Source organism: Lycorma delicatula, chromosome 2 (genome assembly GCF_047948215.1).
Source record: "Lycorma delicatula isolate Av1 chromosome 2, ASM4794821v1, whole genome shotgun sequence".
In the NCBI taxonomy this organism is placed as follows: domain Eukaryota; kingdom Metazoa; phylum Arthropoda; class Insecta; order Hemiptera; family Fulgoridae; genus Lycorma; species Lycorma delicatula.
This window is the reverse complement of record NC_134456.1, coordinates 52,606,716-52,629,816: the sequence shown is the minus strand read 5'-3', so window position 1 is coordinate 52,629,816 and position 23,101 is coordinate 52,606,716. Positions and strand designations below refer to the sequence as shown.

At 27.9% G+C, this 23,101-nt stretch overlaps 1 protein-coding gene across 6 annotated transcripts in view; it reads left to right on the top strand.

Annotated features, from left to right (window-relative positions):
• Positions 1–23,101, top strand: part of Ca-beta (Calcium channel protein beta subunit) — a 222,683-nt gene that overhangs the window by 146,009 nt on the left and 53,573 nt on the right. For 5 of the 6 annotated variants that reach the window (XM_075355308.1, XM_075355307.1, XM_075355306.1 and 2 more), the window contains 2 exons: positions 3,509–3,628; positions 9,217–9,451. In XM_075355308.1, coding sequence (XP_075211423.1) covers positions 3,509–3,628; positions 9,217–9,451 — 355 coding nt within the window. The remainder of the gene's footprint in view (positions 1–3,508; positions 3,629–9,216; positions 9,452–23,101) is intronic. The other variant, XM_075355309.1, reaches the window with a different exon arrangement.

Here is a 23,101-nt window from a genome sequence, read left to right as displayed (position 1 = left end):
ATTCTGTTATAACGCGAATATAATTATTGATAATTTTTGCTTCCTGGATCAACTCTAAAATATATACCCTGTATGGAAAGGAATATCTCAAACTGAGGCACGTCGCTTAACCTGGGAGACAGGTAAAATATATTCTGCATGCAGTAGATTTATCTATAACTCATTTTCCAAGACAAACCATGGAAGAAACTATTCAGAACTATAAGAGTTAGTTTAAATGAGGTTTGAATTGGTACAATAGTGTGATGTTCGGTTGGTATTTAGTTCAGAGAATCAATTTAATCTTTGTTAGACAACTGAACAGTTAATTTCCAGAAAAAATAGAAAGAAAATGGTGAGGAGAAGGAATGCTTCTAGTTTTACAGAATATGTATCTACATTTCTGTTAGTTTAGATGATATAATTGAATAAATGACAGACATAGTAAAAATTTCATTAGTGCAGTTTTTTGAGCTGGTAATGAAAAATTATTAATAGCAGACCAGATAAAGAGGAAATATGGCAGGGATGCTCCTTTGTAATGACAGACAGAAGAAGAATGACCTGCTGTTTTTAGGAAAATGCTTTCAGAAATCAGAAAAGTATGTTAGTGAAAGCATGTTGGATAACATAGATGCTATTATTTTAAATGGTGGAAACTTAAACACGGTTGTTGCAGTGGTGTGTGAAGGTCGAAGTATCAAAGTATTTTGTTGGAGCTATTCAGTTTTGAACAATTATTTTTTTTTAATGCAATTTGTTTTTCTTTGTAAACACTTGAAAGGCTTATTTGAAATTTTTTTATGGCAGAATGTAGGTTACTTTTTTCATAAGATCAAGGTGTAACTAATTATTTAGTCAGTAATAGATAATTGACTGTTATTATTAACTAATCTTAACTATTGAGTGACAGTTATTATTTATGTGATATTAAACTAAAAGTATTGTTAAATGTCACATTGATTATATTGTATCAGTATTTGCATGTGTTTAGATATTTTCTACAAATGTATTAGATTTTAACTGTTCAGCTGAACTTTAAAGAACCATATAGATTTACTGTTCTGTATATACTGAAATCAGTTTTTTCAAATTAAATGTCTTAGTAAATAGTATTTATAATTTAAATTTTTTATAGCTTTCCATCATTTGTTACTTAAAAACAGTGATGTATAATGTTAGGAACGTTCAACATATTAGCAATTAATTGCAATATGGCTAGAATTTTGGCCTGGTTGGGTAGTATTGTTCTATAACAATAGCTGAAACATGTTTAAACCATGTTAGTTGATTGTATTTTACCAGTCTATGTATATTACTATCAATATAATTAAGATGTAGTAATTAGAGAAATATAACAGGAAATTCTGGAAGAATAGCAGAAAAGCCGAAGTACTGCTGTTATTGATAGGTTTATGCATCTGTCACTCAATCCTTTTTTCTGACATACTGATAGTCATTGATGTTGATTGTGGTGGAGTTATAAGAATAGACATTATCCTCATAATCCCCATACTTTTTTGTTTGTTTTGAGGTGAATCGTTTGCCGAAAATATTACATTTGACTATGCCCATAGAAGAACTTGTACAGTGGAGGCAACGTTTAATAGTAGGAAAAAGCTATTCACATCCATAACATAATGTTTCACATGCTCTCTGGTTAACACTAAATGAGCAGCGATAAAGAACCACCAGACTCTCTTTCCATTCTTTTGATCTCCTGCCAAAAACATTGCAATGAAAACAAGGCAAACCAAACTTTGCAACAGTCCTTCTCAGGACTTTTTGGCAGTTGGCTCCAGAATAAGAGTATGCCAAATTAACATAGAAGCCATCAGCTACAGTAAAAGTGAATACATTAGTAAGTTAGCAATTCAATTAAAATTTTACATTATCACAATCCAGAAAACACTCACAGCTGATAATTTTCAATCATGAGGATATATACCAGGGTATAATCTCACTGCAGCAATAAATTATCCAAAATATGGAATTACTACATATGTTAGAATAGGTATTGATAATGTTTCGATAATCCACTCATCTTCCTCACAAGACCTTTTTATACTACCTGTAAAGTTCGAAGAAACGACAATCTTCAATATTTATAAACCTCCAAATGCACAGTGGCCTAATGGCATAATCCCCGTTTTTAATCATCCTTGTATACATACAGGAGATTTTAACTCACACCACCAAATTTGGGGATATAATGACAACAATATACAAAGCGTAAACCTAGTAGACTGGGCAGAGAGAAGCAACCTTAAACTACTTTGTGATGCTAAGCAGAAACCCACATTTTATTCTGCAAGATGGAGGAAAGGCTACAATCCTGACCTAACTTTTATAACCACGGGCGCACAACTATGCCACGCTGTTAAAGAAGTGCTTAACAACTTTCCAAATGCTCAACACAGACTGATGGTCACTACTTTAGGCACAGTTCTCTCCCCTTACCTAGATGGAATTTTAGGAAAGCCAACTAGGATAAATTCAACAAGCAACAAGAGAATTACATCAAGTGGATCCCATCAAAAATAGAGAACTATGAAAGATTTGCTGCTGTAGTATTCAGCTCTGCCAAAAAATATATACCCCAAGGAGTAATAAAATCCTACTTTCCCTGTTGAAATGAAGAGTGTCAAGAACTGTACAATGCTTATGAATGCACGAGAGACCAGGCAATAGGTGAGCAATTGCTAGAAGCCCTAAACAACACTAGAACAGTTATATGGTAAGAAACGCTGGAAAGCCTCAACTTTAAGCATAGCAGCAAGACAGCATGGAATTTATTTCGCAAGCTGGAAACCAGACAAAAAACAACCGTAAATATATTGTTAAATTGAAAATTAACAAATTTAACTTAAGCAAATAAAATTTTTTTTTTAATTTTCTATTGGTGGATATTGGAATCAATTGTTTTTTGTTTTTTTTTTTTTAATAGATTTGACTGGTAAATGACAGTTTATGATAGTTTTAGTATTTTATTGCATTCCTTTAGGTTTTCTTAATAAATAATGGTTTTAGTTCTTTTTATTAAATTATAACTAAAATAGATACTACTACTTAAACTTAGTAGATGAAATTTTTTGTAATCTCTTTTTTAATTGTTTCAAAATAAATAAATAATAAATTAAATATTGTATGAAATATAAACAAACAAAACACAGAATTAATTATAGTAGATAAGTTAAACTTACCATTTTCCAATAAAATTCATATAAATTATGTTTATTGCATTTTATTCTCAACTTAAATTCTTAAGTATTCATTTACCAATTTACTATGAATTTTATACCTGTGTATATCACTGAACTTTGTTGGTTAAAATGTAATTAATAGTACCGTCTGAAGAATGGTCAACCTGAGTCAGATAGGTCAGTATCAGTGGACTGTAATTGAGTTTATGGAATAAAGTCAATGAGATCTTATAATAATTGATATTAACAAGTTCATTACAATTACATTATCTGTATCTTTAATATTAGTGAATTAATATCATTGATTATTTTTCTATTTGTTACAGTCGAAACCTGTGGCATTTGCTGTACGGACAAATGTCTGTTATGACGGATCGGTTGATGATGACTCACCTGTCCATGGAAGCGCCATATCATTTGATATCCGTGACTTTCTACACATCAAGGTATTTATACTCAAGAGTATCCACATTAATTTTCACTTTATGTCATCTTTAATTCAGAAAACTAATTCGGCTCATCAGTGGATTCTTTTTATCAATCATTCAGCATGTTTGATTCTATTCTTCATTCCATTCTCCTCTTCTGTGCTACTCTTTTAAATTCAACATTTTCTACACTTTGCAGTACTTTATAATCAAATTAACCAAATCTGATTGTCTTAATTCAACTCCCATCAAACTAATATAAGATCGATGATAGTTTGATGTTGAATAAGAGTTTATCTTTCTACTCATGGTAAAAAACATGGTGATATATGTTGTGGATGAAATTCATGAGGGGGTGTAAGTTGCTTCAGAAATTTTTAAATATAAATATATTAATACACCAGCCTATGTAATTGAAGAGTAAAAAGAAGATTGAAAGCAAATGCCTGCCACAGGCACTTTGCTAGTTAGAAGAAATAGTTGTTTGTGGTGAAAGTGCAATTCTTCTCTTGCATTAGCAGTGGCATTTGAATCCAGAACATCATTCTTTCATTTTTCAGAGTTTAGTCTTGTTTTTTACAAGATTCTGCTATAAACTTCTCTTTCTGCAATTACTCTTGAAACATATTAATTTTCTGTTTCATCTGGATTTCAACTTCTGTAACAATACACTTCTAAAAATTCTACTTCTTTCTCTTCTGATATCTTTATTATTCATGTATTGCTGGTGTAGAGAGCTATAGTGTATACTGATATTTTAAAAATTTTCTTTTAGTTTTTAGTTCCTCTGTTTGATATAAACATACTTATTTTAGGTATGAAAGATCTCCTTGATTATTCCTACCCATAATTAAAGCCTTACTTATTTTATTAATCCTTAGCAATTTTACTATTTAAAGAACAAACCTAATTATATTACGATACACTATTGTAATATTTAATTCATTATTTTTTACATAAAATTAATTCTTATTCTTCACATCTTAATTTTTTCAACCAAAAGTTTCTTTAAATAACAAATTCAAGTCATTCAGTATTTCTGATAATTTAATTTCCACTAACAATGTTATCAGTGAATTTTAACATATTTATTTTATTCTCTTGTATTGTTATTCTCCTCTAAAATCTTTCTTTCACTTTCTTTATAGCTTCTTCTAGAAACTGTACAAGCTGAAAAGTAATAGAAATAGTTTACTTCTTTGTCTCATTCCATTATTAATTAAAGTTTACTTTTCTCTGTTTATTGCACAGCTACCTGATTCTGTTTTCTACTAACCTTTAATCATAATTTAACTTTTGTTCATAATGAAAAAATTATTTTTTCTTTATATTTCAAACTGATGTTTTTCAACACTCCTTATTATCCTCTCCATATATTTTCCATGATATTTCTCCACTCCATATTATCAAATACTTCTTCAGATTGTAAATGGTATGTAAGTGTTATTATCTTTGTAAGTCTGTCTTCTTATGTTAGATTAGAAGGCCTAAGATAAGACATGTTTTTTTCTGAAACCAGACTGCTAGACTGATCTTCTTACTCAACTTTAACTTTGTGCTTTATGCACTAGTAAACTACTTTATTGAATATTTTCAAAGCAAACATGTTAGACAAATATTATAATTATTCTCACATTTATCTGTTTCTGATTTCTTCAATGTAGGAACAGTTTTATTTTTTCTCTTCCAGCATATGTCATTTGATAATTTTACCTTTTTGTACAATGATTTGTTATTAAATATACATTAAAAATTTAATGCTGATTGTTAAAGCCCAAAACTTAAGCATTAAAAATGTTTAATGGAGATATTGAAACACAGCACAACTGTTCAAGAATAAACAATCATTGTTATCAGGCATAATAATAAAAGTGATTTATGTAATTTCCCTTTGACTTATATATTTTTCTGAATGTACTGGTACCATCATGACAAATCCTGCAAAAATAAAGGTGACATTCAGCTCTACCGATGTTACCTTTATTTCATTCATTGTAGAGTCTGGCTATGTAATGAAATATCATTCCTTTAATTGTTATCACCTGTAGTTCAGATTTTCCTCACCTTAAAAATAATTAGACAAGTAGTGTAAAATATTAAATATGCTTCTTTCCATTGAGAGATAGGCCATTGTACAAAGGGCACTAGGACATTTCTGCAATACAACTTTATTTTTTATTATCTTTCAAAATAATTCCCACCACACATTATCCTTCAAAACCAGTCTTCAAAGAAACCCTACCATGTTTAGTCAGAGATCTGAGTGCTCTCATTTACCCCAAGCAGGAGGTCATCATTACTCATAAAATGGCTCCCTTTCATTCTGTTCTTCACTTGGAGGAATAGTGTGAAGTCACATGCAGCGAGGTCAGGACTGTAGGGAGGGTGCTCTAACAGTTTTATTCCAGTGCTGTACAAACATTCAGAACAAACTTTGGAGCAGAGCACTGGCATAATCCTGCTGAAGAAACCATGTTCATCCTTAAGTTTGGGCACAGCTTCTTGAGAGCTTCAACTACTTTAGGCAGGCATTTCTCAGTTTACCACTTCCCTGTAACTGTCTTTTGAGTTTTCAACACAACTCGTTCTAAAACTCCTCTCACACAAAAAATGTGGCTACTTTTCTCTTCTTTACAGATCTGGGTTTTCGAAGAGTCATGTGAGCTCCTCATCTTTGAACACCCGTACTTTGTTCTGATCCTTGATTGGGATGTCATAAAAGTACAGCCAAGTTTTTTTACCTGTCACAATACTGTTCACATAGGGAGATTTCACATTTCAAAATTTTTTCAGCATTTCATAGCACCATGAAACATGATACTATCTGATCATCAATCAAATTATGTGATACCCAAAGGGTACAAAGCTCTCTAACTTGAAGATAATCTCACAGAATAGCATAAACAGTTAATGCATTAATGCCCAAGGACATCTCTATTTGGTGGTAGGTCACAAGTCTGTGTCAATCATACTTCGTACTACAGCAATGTTTTCCTCAGTCACTGACAAAGACAGTTGACAATTTATAGCTTAGCTGGATAGATTTGCTTATTAATTTTTTTTGTCCACCTTTTTATAGCAGATCACTCATTTCAGGTTCTTTTCTATACATGTAGGCTATCAGTATTGTAAACTACTATGTTTGTTGCTGTATGTCTACCATTCCTTTTCTAGTTTCTTCTGGGCCTACCTTGTGAATTCACTTTCATTTTTCCTTATACAGCCATTTTTTTCATTTATTGAGTTATACAGCCAATGATTGGTCAGTTTGTTTTGTTATATCTGCCCACTTATCATACACGATTAAGTTTAGAATCCTATCCTACTAGTCAGTTTTTGTACATTATGTGATTGGTATCAGTATTGTGAACTGTATATTTCTCAGCTGAAATTTTTGTTTAGTACCCTTACTGGCAAATTTTTTTTTATTACTTTATTTATTTAGTTTGAAACACTTAATTAGTGAATGGAACTTTATAATTAATGAATGACATCTCTAAAATTTCATTAATTATAAACATTTTTTTCTTTTAGAATCTTGAGAATTAACTAATTTATTAGGATTTCATGTGTGCCATTGAGCTTTATTGAATTATTAATCTACTTTTAAAATTTAAACTCTTTGAATCATATTACTGGATTAAATTTTACAGTGCTTAACATATGAATTAATTATTAATTGAAATTTATCTTTATTTTAAATTTATAATAAAGAGGAATATCAGTATTACCTAAATCCTGCAATAGTAAAAAGCTATATAATGTAAATATTTTGAGATTACAATGTCCTTTTTAGTTTTATTAAGAAGAGTAGTCTTATTTTATGCATTTTCATCACTCAGAAATTTTAACGTTTAATTGCTGTCAAATATTAGCAGTTGAGGTTATTTACTGGTTAGAATTAATATTAATTTAAACTAAATTTCTTATTTATCCGACCAGTGTTTAAATTTTCTTTACATAATGCAGCATTATTTTCTTGGGCCCATTATATGCCTTATTTGAACTTAATACTTTGTATTATTCATTTTCTCCAAAAAATTTTGTGAAACTGACAAATTTTTTTTAATAAATTTTTTGAATTTTAAAAATTAATTCAAAATAAGAATAGAAAGATATTTTACATATAAAATACATAATTTTTTTTAATAAGATTCAGTTATATACTATATCTATTGCACAATAATATTTTGCATATAGATTATAATGACATCATTTTTGTTCGTGTTTGTCTAATGTATTGGTTTTAAATTATAATACTGATGTTCAGGTTAAACCTGTTTGGGACTAGTTTACATCTTGTCATACAAAGTAGCTGTTAATTTTTTTTATTAGTTCTATTACAAAAAAAGGAGAATTAACTGTTCTAAAGTTACTTCGAAATTTCAACTTGATTTATTATTTCCATCTTTACATTGCTTGTTACCGTGTTTACAAAAAAAGGTGTAACAATTTGGTACCTTCTGCTCTACAAGGATTAAATCTGTTCTGATACCTATCTTCTCAAAAGTGTTTCAACATTTTGTCTTTCTTTCGGAATATACCTATATGTTATTATTAGTAGTCTGTTGAAACCCATCTGAATGAAATGACTGCAAATGTATAATCTATAACTTTTTATTTGTTTGTCAATGAAACCCCTTATTTTTCTTTTATATTAATATTTTTGGGTCTAATAACATACACTACAGATATGTCTCTTGTGGTGTACCATTCTACAGATGCTTTGGACTTAAGTCTCTTAATATACCTAATTCTTTTTATAGCCAATCTCACATCCTAATTACTTCAAATGACTACTGTATGTTGATTATTAATCACAATTTTTTTTTTTTTACTGATCCTTTTCTATAAATAGTATAGCCTTTGTAAAAGGTAATGCCAAATATATTGTGTAATTAGTACCTTTTTTTCAGAAATAGTACCATAAATTCACAGACGGGTTATATATAATATTGTATTAAATAAAATATTTAGTTAAAATATTGTCTATACTAAATTTACATTAAATATACATTAAATATATTATGATGTTAGTTGCTCAAGCTATTAAGAATTTAGGATGAAAAGCACAAAACAGAAGACCTTGGATTCTTATTGCAAACTAATCCAAGGGTTGATAACCCTTGGATATGTATAAAGTACATATTAAAGACATGGTTACATTTCTATAAAACTTTACAGCAAATTTTGCTAGTTTGGGTACTTACCTACAACAGTTATCCTACTTTCAGTTGCAGTAATAATTTCATTGTAGTTAATTTTCTACTGAAAAATATTATAAACAAATGATATGAGTGGTTGCATGTAAAGGTGTGTGGATAATTATTACCATATTTCATATTCTATGTTGGATCTTGTTACTTGTACTGTGGAAAAAGTTATTTAAATAATAAATCAATTGTTTAATTTTCTTAACTCTGCCACTTATATTTTAAATTACAAAAGGAAGATCAGCACCATACTTTCAATGTTTGATTTCAAATTTGCAGCTAGTTAATTTACCAAATTATTGATAAATTTTATGAATATAGTTTTATATTTTTTAAGTTTTTGTGTATTATCTAATTGAATTTTATACATTTTTACTTTTTGCACTTTTTCAGGAGAAGTATGATAACAACTGGTGGATAGGAAGGCTGGTCAAAGAAGGCTGTGATGTTGGTTTCATACCATCTCCTGTAAAATTAGAGACTTTACGACAACAACAAACACAGACAAGGAATTCTAAGCTCTACGCATCAAAAGGATCTTCATCAAGCAACCTAGGTGCGCTACCGAATGATGTCATCTCGACGTCTAAGAGCGCCAACTCACGCGGGTCCACCCCTCCCACACCTGGTATTATACATGTCACGCAAAAGCACTCTTTTCCTAAATGTTTGTTTGCTCAGTGTTTTATCTTCATCAGTGTTTTTTTAATGAAAATTTTTTTTATTATTTTTTATTTGCTTAATTGTTTTTTTATTTTTACGCTTCTTTTTGTCTGGGTAATAATTATTATTGTGTCCCTTGGTGTTCATTAATTTTTTGTTATTTTATTTTCAACTCATATCAAATGTAAATTGTCTTGTCAATCATTAAAAAAATTCTTTTGGATTCGTAAAGAAATTAATATTTTCTAAAAGAAATGTTTATAGTTTTCACTTTAAATAAATTTATTTTTTAAATAAATTCTTATGCCCATTTTTTCAATATAAAATCTTGGTCACAGTTTTTTTTTAAATATTAAATTTTGACATGAAGCTATTTAATTTTGTTTTTTTATTATATCGTTTAATTACATTCACTTAAAGTTAATTTTCAGGTCCTGATTAAGATGATAATCTGTATTCCTTACTACCTGATGGTTCTACAACATGCAGAACATTTCAGGGAATTCTGAAAATTGAAGGGATGACGTAAGGAAAAAATGCCAATGATCAAAGTTATATTTAATAAATTGGTTTCAAAAAAATCACAGCAGGTTAACAATACATCAGGAGCAATCTATTCTTTTGGAATTTATTGGTGGCTAATAAATGCCAGACAAGTGATGGTTAGTTAATAGTCATACCACTGACAATTTAAAAAAAATTAATTTACAATTAAATTTGTTATCTAAATAAAATAAATATAACTAACCCATGAAGTAAACAGTGCTACAAAGATCTGGTTTATAAAAATGTATACTTCATCCTTTAGGTTATTCTCTGGTAAGTCTCTTTATCAGATGTAAATCTGGTTAGTGATCTGTTGCTTAAAGTACAAATATTTTATTTTCTTCAATGTGCACAAACAGAATAGTGGATTTCTGTTCTTTTTTTCTAAATAGTGATCACTTGCAGGGAGATTTTTAAGAAATATAAACAAACTAATAATTATAATATAAAATTTGAAAAAATTTTATATTTCAAGTTTAAGGTAGTCCATAAAAAAATATTATTTTAATGTAAGCCGTATTACATTGGGCCAAAATTGATGGAAATTACCATATTATGATATTGGTACAGATATATTTTTATAAAAAGGCCAAAGCATGTTTTAATTGAAATTTTTTTTTATTCCATCAAAGAATTTTTTTCATTCATCAAAGAATTTTTTCCTTCTTGATCATAAATTAGACAGTTGAAGATGTAGGTAATACTTTTAGCTTGACTCGTCCTACATTCAATACTGAATCGCTAGGGTTGATATAAAAAAATTTGCTGCAGTACCTGATGCAAATATTCTATTATTTATTACTATAACATCCATTGGAAATAATACAGAATTGCATTAAACTAGAATCAACTCTATAATTACCCACCTGGTATCAAATTTATCATTTATTGTGCTGACAAGATAGAGTTTTTAAAACTCTTGAATAAATATAAATTTAAAAAAAAAAAACTGTTTTGCCAATAAACAGTTTGAGGAAGTAATTGTACTATATTAAATTTAATTTGATTAAATTAATTATATATTTGATTTAATTTAATTGCGGAAAAATAAATATTTTATTCAAGTCAACGCTAACCATATTTTGTAGTGTCGACCTGAATAAAATATTTATTGTAGATCATGTCAAAAATGGTTAGACATGCTATTCCATGCATGAAAAGAAAGAGCTCCTACTTCTACTTTCTTTGGAAAAACATTAAACAGGGCAGTATCATAAAAACTCTTGATCTTGCAGTAATTGATCAAAAAGATATCTGAGGTTTGTTATATTTGTTGTCAGCTTTAATTTCTTTGGTTTATTACCTGCTAAATGTCCATGTTAAGTGAAGAGTGAAATATTTTACAGAACATGGACTAAGAAGAAATTCCTACATGTTCTGTGCTGCAAGAGAATTCCCCTTTTTTCTGTCATCAATGTTTGACAGTCTGGGCCAATATTTCACATGATTCCACTGTTGTCACGTTGATCAAACTGCTGTTAAGTTAAACGCATATTTTGCCATGTACAAGTATGTGCATTTTTTTTATATTTACTAGAAAAAGAATCACTTATTCATAAAAAAGATGTACTATCATAACAGATGATAACACAGTTCAGTGTTCAAGAAAACATTGTTATTGTTTTGTTGCTGTTTTTAATGAATGATCTAACTACTATTAAAAGCAATTTCCTATCAGTTTATTTTTATAAAATTAAAAAATACATTTTTTATGAAAACTATCCATTGATGTGTTTTCAGGTAATATTAAGTAAATAAATGTAAATATTTAGTATTTAACATTTACAAATAATATGTACTCAGATTACTTTTAAATTATGACCTTCCATGTTGTTATAATACCTTATTAATTTTATTCATTATTATCGTTATTATTTCATAATTATTATCTTCACATATTAATTTGAATTTGAATTTTAATTCTCTTCTTTATTACCCATGACGAAACAAAGACAGTATATGCGTTTGGGGTAAGAGGTTATGTGTTTTACCATTTTCCTCAAAAACTACTGGACCGATTTCGATACAGTTTTTTGCATTACATAGGTATCACTTCAGAGCTGGTTCTTAGACATGTTTTGGTTATAGGCCATCAGGTGGCACTGCAGTAGATATGTTTCTCTAAAACGACTGGGCCGATTTTGATGCAATTTTTTGAATTTATATTATTACCTCAGAGCAGGTTCTTAGATTAGTTTTACATTTATAAGCTGCCAGGAGCACTGCAGTAGATATGTTTCTTCAAAACAGTTTTGTGGGTTTTTAAAATTTTTAATTTTATCATTTGTTTATTTCATCATACTTTTTGATACACCCCGGTCTGTTTTTCCAGTGAAAGTAAAAGTAGCAGTTCTTTCTTTTCATATATGAAATAGCATGCCTAGCCATTGCCGACATGACCTATGTAGTGTCTAGTAATAACCAACTGAATAAAATACCTATTTTTCTGCAGTCCATCAAATTAAATTTAATACAGTGCAGTTACTTCCTCAAAACTGTTAGTTGGCATAATAATTTTTTTTTATTTATATTTATCCAAAATTTATTTATAGGCATCAGATTGGAGTGCAGATATGTTTTCATGATCATAGCTTTTACTAATTGAGCTTATTTTACTAATACCAAGCAGGAAATGGTATTATAGTTTACTCCATCCTCAGAAGAACCATTATATCACCAAAATCCATTAATGAAACAACCATTGTGCTGGATGCTATCTCCTCAAAAATGCAAACTGCACTTTAGTAACTAACCAGTTTTTATAATATTTATCAAAGGAATTAAATTAATCTGGGAAAGTGGAAACAAAAATAATCCAAAGAGAAACAGTGAATAAGTTGAGAAATCAGGATAGATGATACCCTCTGGATCAAGATAAGTGTTTAACAATGGTTATTCCTAGAAAATTACAGTTAAAATTTCAATTTAGTTTTTAGTTAAATTTGAAGTATACATTTGAAACCAGAAACTTGCTATTAGTTTTACTGACTGTTATTAAGTTACACTTAATATAATGTGCTCTTTTAATACTAATAATTTATTACACTCATATTATTTTTTTTTAACTTGATTTTCTATCAAATTCTATTATCTTATTTGTTTAATCAGTTCGTTAACCTAACATTTGTTTACTACAAAAAAAAGATTTAATTTAAAAGTATGTTTAATTATTGTTGTGTGCATTTATAATGATGGTTTTTGTTGTTAAAACTACTGAATCTTTCTCAAATAGAAAAATTATGAAAAAAGTAAAACTATTATTTGAATTTGAATTTTTATTTTGCATAAAGAGACTTTCATCTATCATTTTTTGTTCAGTTATTGCAAGTGTAGAAAAGAAATGCATAGCTATTTTTTAAGTTTTTTTTTGTGATTTTTCAGCTTTAAACATCTACAAAACAACTTGAATTAAAAATTTGAAATTTCATTCAATCATTTACCAAAGCATCAGTTGAGTGATTTTAAATTGTATAACAAATTTTTATTATATAACAGAATTTATGTTATAATAAACAAATGACAAAAAAAATAACATTGCCGATTGCCTTGAATAAGATGCATTTGATTATAGTATATTAAAAATAAAGTGGAATGTAGAAGATTCTAATGCAGTAGTGAAAGAAATAAAATTAGTTTAAAACAGAATCGATTTGTTGCCAAAATTTGTTCTTTACTACTTAAAGTAATTCTAATTCTACTCCTTCAACTAATACATTCTAATTCAGTTGCTGTATAAAACTCTCAAATTTATATTACAAACATATTCTTCCAATTACCTTAAACATTTGACAACCTTCTAGTAATTTTAAAGAAATGCAGAACAGAATTTTTATTTGATATTTCTTAAAAACAAAATTCTTATTTATATCTTGCAAAAAACAATACAGGATATGTTATATATCTTGTACAAATAATATAGGAAACTGACACAATACAGAGTGAACATAATCTATTCAGCATGTTTCAGGGGTTATAAAAAAGTGAATAAAACAATGTGATGCTTGTTGATTTTTTTCAAATATAAGTGTAGGTACTTGAGTTACTTATGACCTTGAATGATCACACTGATCAGAGGTAACAACAGGAGGGATCTTCAGTTGAGCTATGGCTACTGTGCAGGAGAAAGCAATGTGCGTACCTTGAATTCATGAAAGCAGACCTATTATTACTGTCAGTAGAAATTTTCATTTAGTTTATGGCAGTGATCCTCTTAATAAAGACTCAATTAAACATTGGTATCAACAGTTTAGGGTTACAGGAAGTGAAATATACAAGAAAAGCTGCTGGCAGTCTTTCCCTCTGAGGAAGTTGTGGATCAAGTAAGAGAAACTTTTCAGAGAAGTCTGGGTAAATTGACTTGCAAGAGTTTAGGATTGGGAATACAATTGACAACTGTGAAGGTTCTACGTAAGCATCTAAAACTTCATGCATACAAAATTCTGCTGGTACATGCAACTGATGATGATGATGATGATGATAAACCACGCTGTTACAATTTTGCCATGGACATTCTTGATAAAGTGAACGAAGACAATGTGGTTTTAGAAAAGTAATCTCTGATGAAGCTACCTTTCATGTTTCTGGTCACATTAACTATCGTAATTGTTGCATTTGGAGTAGCAAAAACTCTCATGCCATTTGACAAACTCTGATAGCCTGAAAATTAATGTTTGGTGTTTTGAAGTGAGTTCACTTCATCAAGTCAATGGTTACTAGCACTAGTTATCTAGATATGTTGCAGGAGTATGTAGTACCACAAATTGAACTTCTGCAACCCAATGTTTACTTTCAACAATATGGTGCACTACCACACTGGGGTTTACATGTTAGGTATTACCTACCTACATGAGCAATTTCATCAATGTTGGATTGGCCATGATGGGCCAGTTTCCTGGCCTCAATCCCCCTGACATTGTACCACTTGATTTCTTTCTTTGGGGGGGTTTGTTAGAAATAGGGTGTACACAACGAAGGTTATCAATATCAATGAACTAAAAAAGAAAGAAGAATTGAAGAAAAGTTGAAGTAAAAAGAAGAATCAAATATATAATTAATTAATGGAACAACTCCAGATATTCTTTGTAATGTATGGCATAAAATTTTCTAGACATTTTATGTGACACCATAAGGTACTCATGTATGGTTTTTAAGTTAATGGTTTTTAAGTTAATTTAATGGTTTTTAAGTTAATAGGTGTTTTAAACAAAAATATTTGAAACACCCTATTCAGCAATAAAACCTGCATGTAAGTACATCATTGCTTTGCTATTTTTTTATTAACTCCTAAAACAAACAGAATAATTTATGATCACCTGTACTACTCATATATACTGTATATATATTTATTTTGTAATGGTTACTGAATATCAGTGTATAGAAATTATTATAATTTCTGATTCTTATTTAATATTATTATTGAATAGCTTAAACTACTCAAGCCGTCTGGAAACAATAAACATATGTTTATTGAGCATATTATAATATTTAAAAAACTTCTTTGTTATTATATAAATAATATAGTCTATTTTATTGAAATTTATGGATTTATTCTCACATTATTAATAATTTATTACATTTCCCTACTGATTCATTGTCATTTATTTTCATACTGTTCTTTTAGCTGATATTGAATTAAAATAATTTTATAAAAGCTTAGTTTAATCAAGTAAAAAAAAATTTAATTAATGATTATTATAAATTATTATTATTGATTGTTATTAATTATAATACATTGTTACTTATTTTGTAAAAATTAATTATTTGCACTTTCTTCTTTGTTTATTATCGGTTAAAAGTGTTTTTTCTAAGCTCTCAGCTTCTTTATTATAAAGCAATCATTTAAAGCATCTAAGACATTTTTACCAAATAATTACATTATACTATAGGATGCAGTTTTCTAAGTTACTATTTATTTATCTTATCAAAAATAATGTTTATTTTATATTTAAAAGAATTATATTTTGTTATGACTGTCTCTGTAGTAGTGCGGCCATTTTAATTTGTACAAGAAATTATTATAATATCAGCTTTCACAATATTTTATATGTGATCTTCTCCAGTAAAACATAGGTTTTTTCAAAATCAACATATATGAATATTTAAAAAAGATTTTTGTACAATTTTATATCGATTATAAAATAAAATTTAGTGGCTAAATTAAAATTGTACATTTAAACAAGCATATTTGGATTAAACTGTAATGATATTCAGATTTTACCTCTTCCTAGAAGTTTGTTAGTTATTTAAAGTATACAATCTTTAAAAAAAGAAATAAGGAAAAATCTGAGTGTTGATAGTGGTGTAACTTTGTCTTTTTATATAAAAAATAATTGCAGATTTCAATAATATTTTCATTTTTATTTCAATTTTTCTTTTTGAGAAAGTTGCTATCATTCAGGTTTTTTAGTATCCCATATTATAACAAAAAAGTTTTTTCTGTGTAAAAAAAATAAATAAAATAAACTTTTTTTGAGTGGTTTTGTTTTGATGAGTGGTTTTTCATTTTTTTCTTGTATTACAATATTACTTTTCTTTTTGTTTTTAATTATCCAATGAATAAAACTATTGAACATAAAAGTTTTCATTGCCATTCAGTTTTAACACTTCTTGGGAAATCATTTTTATAGATTTAATTAGTAACTAAAACTAACAGCTTTACATTATAACCATTTTTGCTTCTTCTTATTATTATTCTCCACCTTTATAATTTGTCTTTTTATATTCACTAATGATTTAAAAAACCACAATAAATATACAGATTTTTTTTTAGAATTTTTCAGACGGGTTTTGTAATATAAAAAGGGATAAGTGAAGAAAATTCTGAGCTTTTTTACTGCTGTTTATTTCTTTATTTTTATTCAGCACATTCCTTTCCAGGTATTTCCCTAAAATTCCATTCTTTTTATCCCTAACCCTTGTTTTTTCTTCATTGTCAATTCCTGACTCCAAAAAACATACTTCAGCCTCATCATTAAAATAAATGTTTAAATATATTGTATTTCAATCCGTAGTGAGTGTGTATTTAAATATATGTACAATAATTTAATGTATACATTTATATTTGTTAGTATTTTTATGTGTTATTTTGTGTTTTTTTTTTTTTTTATTTGTAATTATATGTTTATTGCAGGTACTGTTGTAACCAACTCTCTGTACTGTACAATCACTGTTTATTTGTTGTGTTTACATAAAAAGAAGAAATTTTGATTAATTATGTGAGTTTTTTGTTATAATTGTAATTATCTGCATTTTCAAGTTCTGCTACTGCTCTGTAATTGGTCAAATCATTGGATATACAGTGCATACATGTACATTTATTATGTATTAAATTTACAGTAAATACAATATAAACAGTTATTTAGAAAAAGTTTTTATTAGAATTGCTGCTTTTTGTAGTTTTTGAAAAAGTTTAATATAATTTTTTTCACTTTCCTTGTACCAAAAGAAATAATCAAAGTTCTTAAACCATAACTTAATGTGTACATTATGTAGTGATTGTTGTTGCTACATCAATTTTGTTAACCTCTTTTTTTCTTTTGTATGGCTCATCTAATTTTGTTTAAAGACTTTTCCTTTGGGCAATTTTAATTCAATTTACAATATTTTCTTTCAAATAATTTTAAATGTAAATTCCTTTAGAAGTTTAATTCAGTTTGTTGCTAATTTTATAATCAGAATATGCTAAGTACTTGTATTTATATTTAAAAAGGGGGTAGGAGCCCCTAACTAAACCCAATAAGAACCTTATTTTTGGGTCAGGCCTTTTATAAAACCAACAGACAGGCCCACTCCTTCGGACAGTTAAAATAAAAAGAAGAATAACTTTAAAGATCTTCACTCATTTAGCATAGAAGTATGTTCTAAAACCCACAGAAGTAAAGGCAAGAATACACAAGTAAGGAATGAAATTCCCACTGAAAACAAAAAATGAAATAGGGCCTGAAAGAAGTATACTTCCTTCAAGGTCTAATTCCTGGAATGTATACTACCTTCTCGTAAGTGGGAATCCATCTTGCTTACAATCCCTTGAGAAATCACAGTATATTTACTTTGTTATGAATAGTTACACAGAAGTTTTGAATTGAACAGTGAAATATATGATTAACAAACTGCTTCTTAATATTCTAAAAATCGACCTGACAACAGGCTCAGGGTTTCTATAGAAAAGTTGTCACCCATCCTCAGAACCATGTAGTATAAATAAGGTATACTAAGATGTTTATTGTCTAAAAAAGCATTAGTTTAACCAAATATTCATTAAATATGAATTTGTCATTGAAAAATATTAAATTTGGGGATTTATTCTTTTATTAACACTTTGTTGTTTGAAGTACTTTTTTATTAGAATATTACAGTATGTTTACTAGAATAATATAATATGTGAATATTATATGCTTGGAAACATATTTTATTTAAAAGCGTATGCTCTGTCACCAAGTTGTGGTTTGTTTTTTAACACTTTACAATGTCCGCTTTAATCCTACTGGATCTCATGTGTTTTCATCAGAATAAGAAGAATTTGAATTAGCTCAAGTTCTTTTCCTTCATCTAGATTATAGAAGTGGCAGGTTTATTGGAATAGACTTTTGCAAACCAAAGTGACTTACACTCATTTTCATCCAGTTAAATTTGCTGCATATGATTTTTTATGTAATTGAAAAATGTTGGTTCACCAATTGGTATATTATATGAAGTTTTAATCATTGTCCTTTACAGAAATGGTTGTAAAAGTATCAAAAGATACCAATGAAAAATGGGCATTAGAGTAGTGGTTATTTAGCACACTTGTGTTCACTTATATCAGTGATGGTCAGGCATGATTTTAGTATGCATGCATTTGTCAATCAAACTGATCTAACCTGCTGCTATCTTACCTAGAATTTTTTTACTGGTCAGAATCTTTCGTTTATCAGACAATGTTTATCACCATTATGTCAGATTCTCCAGCTCAACTTTTGTACTTGCAAGCAAATGGTTAACTCTCAATTTCTCTGTCCATCATTGTAATTTAATTTAATATAAAGTAAAAAATATTGTTTTTACTTTTTTTTATAGTTATAAGTATTACAAGTTATTTCAATATTTCTACAATTTTTTTCTCGATATAACACAGTAATGAAATTTAGATTTACAATGTACAATTTCTTTCTGATGGTTCACAGTTTATTTTAATTGTTTTCCCCTTTTTATTAAACTTATTCTATAACCAAAGCCGATAATGAAAAAATTTGGTTTGAATACATTCACTTCACCTATGATTGTCTATGGTCGTGAATAAAAGTATTTTAATTATTAGTGACTGCTAATTATCTCTTGTAATGAATAAAGAAAAACGAAACAATTTAAAAAAAACTGTGATTAGAGAGATTAGTTGGTTGCAAAATTTAAAAAAAAGAGTTAGTTTCAAATTGAAAAATGACTTAAGTATTCTCTCCATTAAGTACTTTTATAAGGAACATTTGTTTTGAATTAAAAGGTGTAAAATATTAGCCAAAAAATCTACATATGTGTTTGTGTATACAGTAGAATGTAAATAATTCAAACTAATTGGAATCTTGGTTAATTGGGGTTTTTTATCAGAATTATTAAAGTTAGTTGCTGGGAAGTAATAAGTATTTAAATAAATACGTGAGTTATACCCATGTAATTTTATTATTAGGCTAAAACAAAATTAAGTGTATTATTTGACAATAATTAATAAAAAAAGTTAAGAAATACTGTACAGTTGGTTATCTAAAAATATTTTATAAAAACTCCAATTATGATTTTAACTAGGCTGTCAAAGAATGATTCTTTTTTACAATTTTTTAACAGTTTTCATACTTTTGCAAGTACCTCCCATTTATTTGTAACAAAAGTAGTTGAACGCATACAATCAAATTTAATACTAATTCCAAGTTTATCAGGTCTCCAGTGCAGAGAAAACAACAGTATAGTATAAGTGGTCCACTTTGAATGCCACCTTCCTTGTTGTCATCTTCATCAGAATAATTTTTAATAGCAAATGTTTCTCTTATGGATTTTATAATTTCAGCCTCATTTAAAAATTTCAGAAACCCAGCCACATTACTACCATTTTCTAAGCACTTTTTTGCAGTTTCTCCCTCAATCTTCAACCTAGGAATTGAATGAAAAGATAAGTTTGTTGTTTAATATTTTCCCTTATCATTTCAGGTTTGTTAATTTGTTTAATCTTTTGTAAAAGGACACAATTTTTGCATTCAATACAGTTTCATTTTTTTTTCAGATATTACATAAAGGAAAATGTATGATTTTTTTTTACAATTCAAACACTTATACAAAATATATCAACTTGTATATACGACTTAACTCAAATTAATTTTAAATCATTGATACTACTGCAGACATATATTTACAGATATATTCCCATATTTACCATTGATTTCAACATACTTTTCACATGTTTCACTAATTTCTGTATTCTGTCTTCAAAAAATGTTTTCATCAATGATTTCAACCATTGATAATGCCATTTGTAATTTCTTTGTAATTTTCAAATTTGAACAACAAAAGCCATTGTTCAGAATGAAAGAAAAATGATCACTTGGTGATATTTCAGGATTTTAGGGATGTTGACTGAAGATTTCCAGAGAAATTCAGCAATTCTAAAACCATTTGATTTGGTTTGTGACGTCATTATTTTAAGTAATTTCAAAAATTGAACTATAGATAATCTTCATTGAGTGGTAAGGGATGTGGAGGATGCTGTCATATTAATTTGTAATGCCAATCTAGTCAAAATTTGTTCAAATATTTTTTTTTAATTTTTTGAATATTAATTCTCCAATCATTAATATTAAGATTTGATTTTTTATGAGTGTTTTTATATGCAGTGAATTATAATATTTTATTACACTCTCAGTGATAATATCATTCTTTTTAATCATTTTATTGTATTTTTATACACATTACATTTGCCTTTCATGTGTTTTTTTAATTATTTATTTATTTAGAATGATCCATTAAATGTGATCCTAATTTAAATGAAGCTTGCTACTGCATGCCATATTTTCCATCCCATTTTTTTCTTCCTAATTATATATATATATATATATATATAAATTAGTCTTAATTGAATGCTATTAAGTGTTATTGAAATAAGTTTTTTTTTATGTTTATATCAAACACAAAAAAAATACAATGATATTTTTGTGAATTTATGCCTATAAGAAGTATGACATCTAATTTTTTTTTTTCCTGATGAATTAATTCACCTTTTGAAAAGCTTGTGTGTAGGAATATGGAAATGGAGATTTTTTATCATATGAAAAACACCATGCCTGATTCGAACCCAGGACTTCTGGATGAGAGGCTGAGACGCTACTACTTAAAATTTTAATATTTCTTTATTTTTGTCATTTTTAAAAACTGTTAATTTTATTTCATTTAAATTAAAATTTTCATCGTGTTAATTTCATTCCATAATATCTAGTAAATGTTACAAGTCCTGAGGTGCTGTTGAATTTCTTTGGACTCCTCCATGGTTTGAAAGCAAAAGTTTACAGCTTGTGTTGTGAAATACTTATTTAAATATGTGGTGAATACCATTCACCAGTTATTTCTTATTAAATCTGTGATTTTCAATTGTTATTTTAAAGCAGACTATGTGCTTACCCCTAGTTTTGCCCAAGACCTACAGGCTGCATCTTAATGAAACTTATCTGATAAAACTGATAACATTTAAATGAAGGCCATGGTAACTGTTTTCAACGTTTCATAAAAATTGGCTGTAACATTCATTCTTGAAATGTTGCAAGATATTGTATTACATTCCTTTTATAGTATTATCTTTTAATGTTTGTTCACCTTGCAAAGGATGGCTAAGATAAAAATTTTAAATTTTCTTTATTAGAATTACAGATTTCTCAAACTTTCTATTTATGGTTAAAATTATGTATTTAAGGAATATTGCTTATCTTAAAATTCTGAATTGGAAAGGCAGTAGGTTTTAAAAAATGTCTTTAAAAGCAATTTTCTTGTCAGTCAGTTCTGTAAGTGGTAATTTCTTTGGAGTACTTACATTTATAATCTTCTTTTTATTTCAGTGATTTGGATACATACATCACTTTTACTTAAAAAATTGTATCAGAAGAAAAAATATTGCATTTAGAATTTTTAAAGTCATAAATTAGTACAAAAGACTTTCCACGACAGACTGTTACATGGGATGTACTCCTCACATTAATTTGTTGTGTTGATGTGAATTCATCATCTGATGCCTTTAATTAACTGTGCTTAACCTTATTCATCTTTTCATTGCTAAAACTTAACTGATTTAAAAATATGATTTTGTTACTATGAAGGTCTGATCTCTATATTCTTAGCTCTTTTGTCTTTTAAATATAGCTTGTTTCAAACATTACATTTTGTTTTAATTGTTGCATAAAATATTTCTTTTAAAAGAAAAAATTAATTAATTTAGAAAATAGGTTAAGAACTTTTTTCCATACTGAATTTTCATTAAAGTTTTATATAATTCATTCAGATCTTTTCCAAATCAGATGTTAAGCAGGCAATGTATATTTTAAAATTAATATTTTTAAACTTTTTCTAATGTTACCTTATATGAGATAAATACATTATAGCTGCCTTTATAAATGATATAGAATATTTTTTTTACTAGAAATTTGAAGTTTGGATTTAAAAACAATTTCATTTGTTAAAATTAAAATTATAAATTAAAAATGTTAATGAATTTATAGTTTAGTATCCGTGCATTATGATTATTATCAAATAAAAAAATAAAAATATCTCTTACTGGTTGTTTTTTAAAAATTCTCTCACATGCGGTGCATACCGCTTCATCAGTTGTATAAAAATATTATACAAAAACCTTTAAAATTTAAAAAGGAAGATGTTACTTCTTCTCTGTTAGATTGTTAAATTGCAATATGTCAAAAATGGCAAAATCAACTTTGCATAGTTTGATTTTTGCAGATCACTTAAAATACAAGAAGTATGCACTTTCAAATTTACAGGACATAAAAAGTATTAGAAATAATTAATAAGAAATTAAAAACAAAGTCTCTTGAAAAAGTATGTATAATAA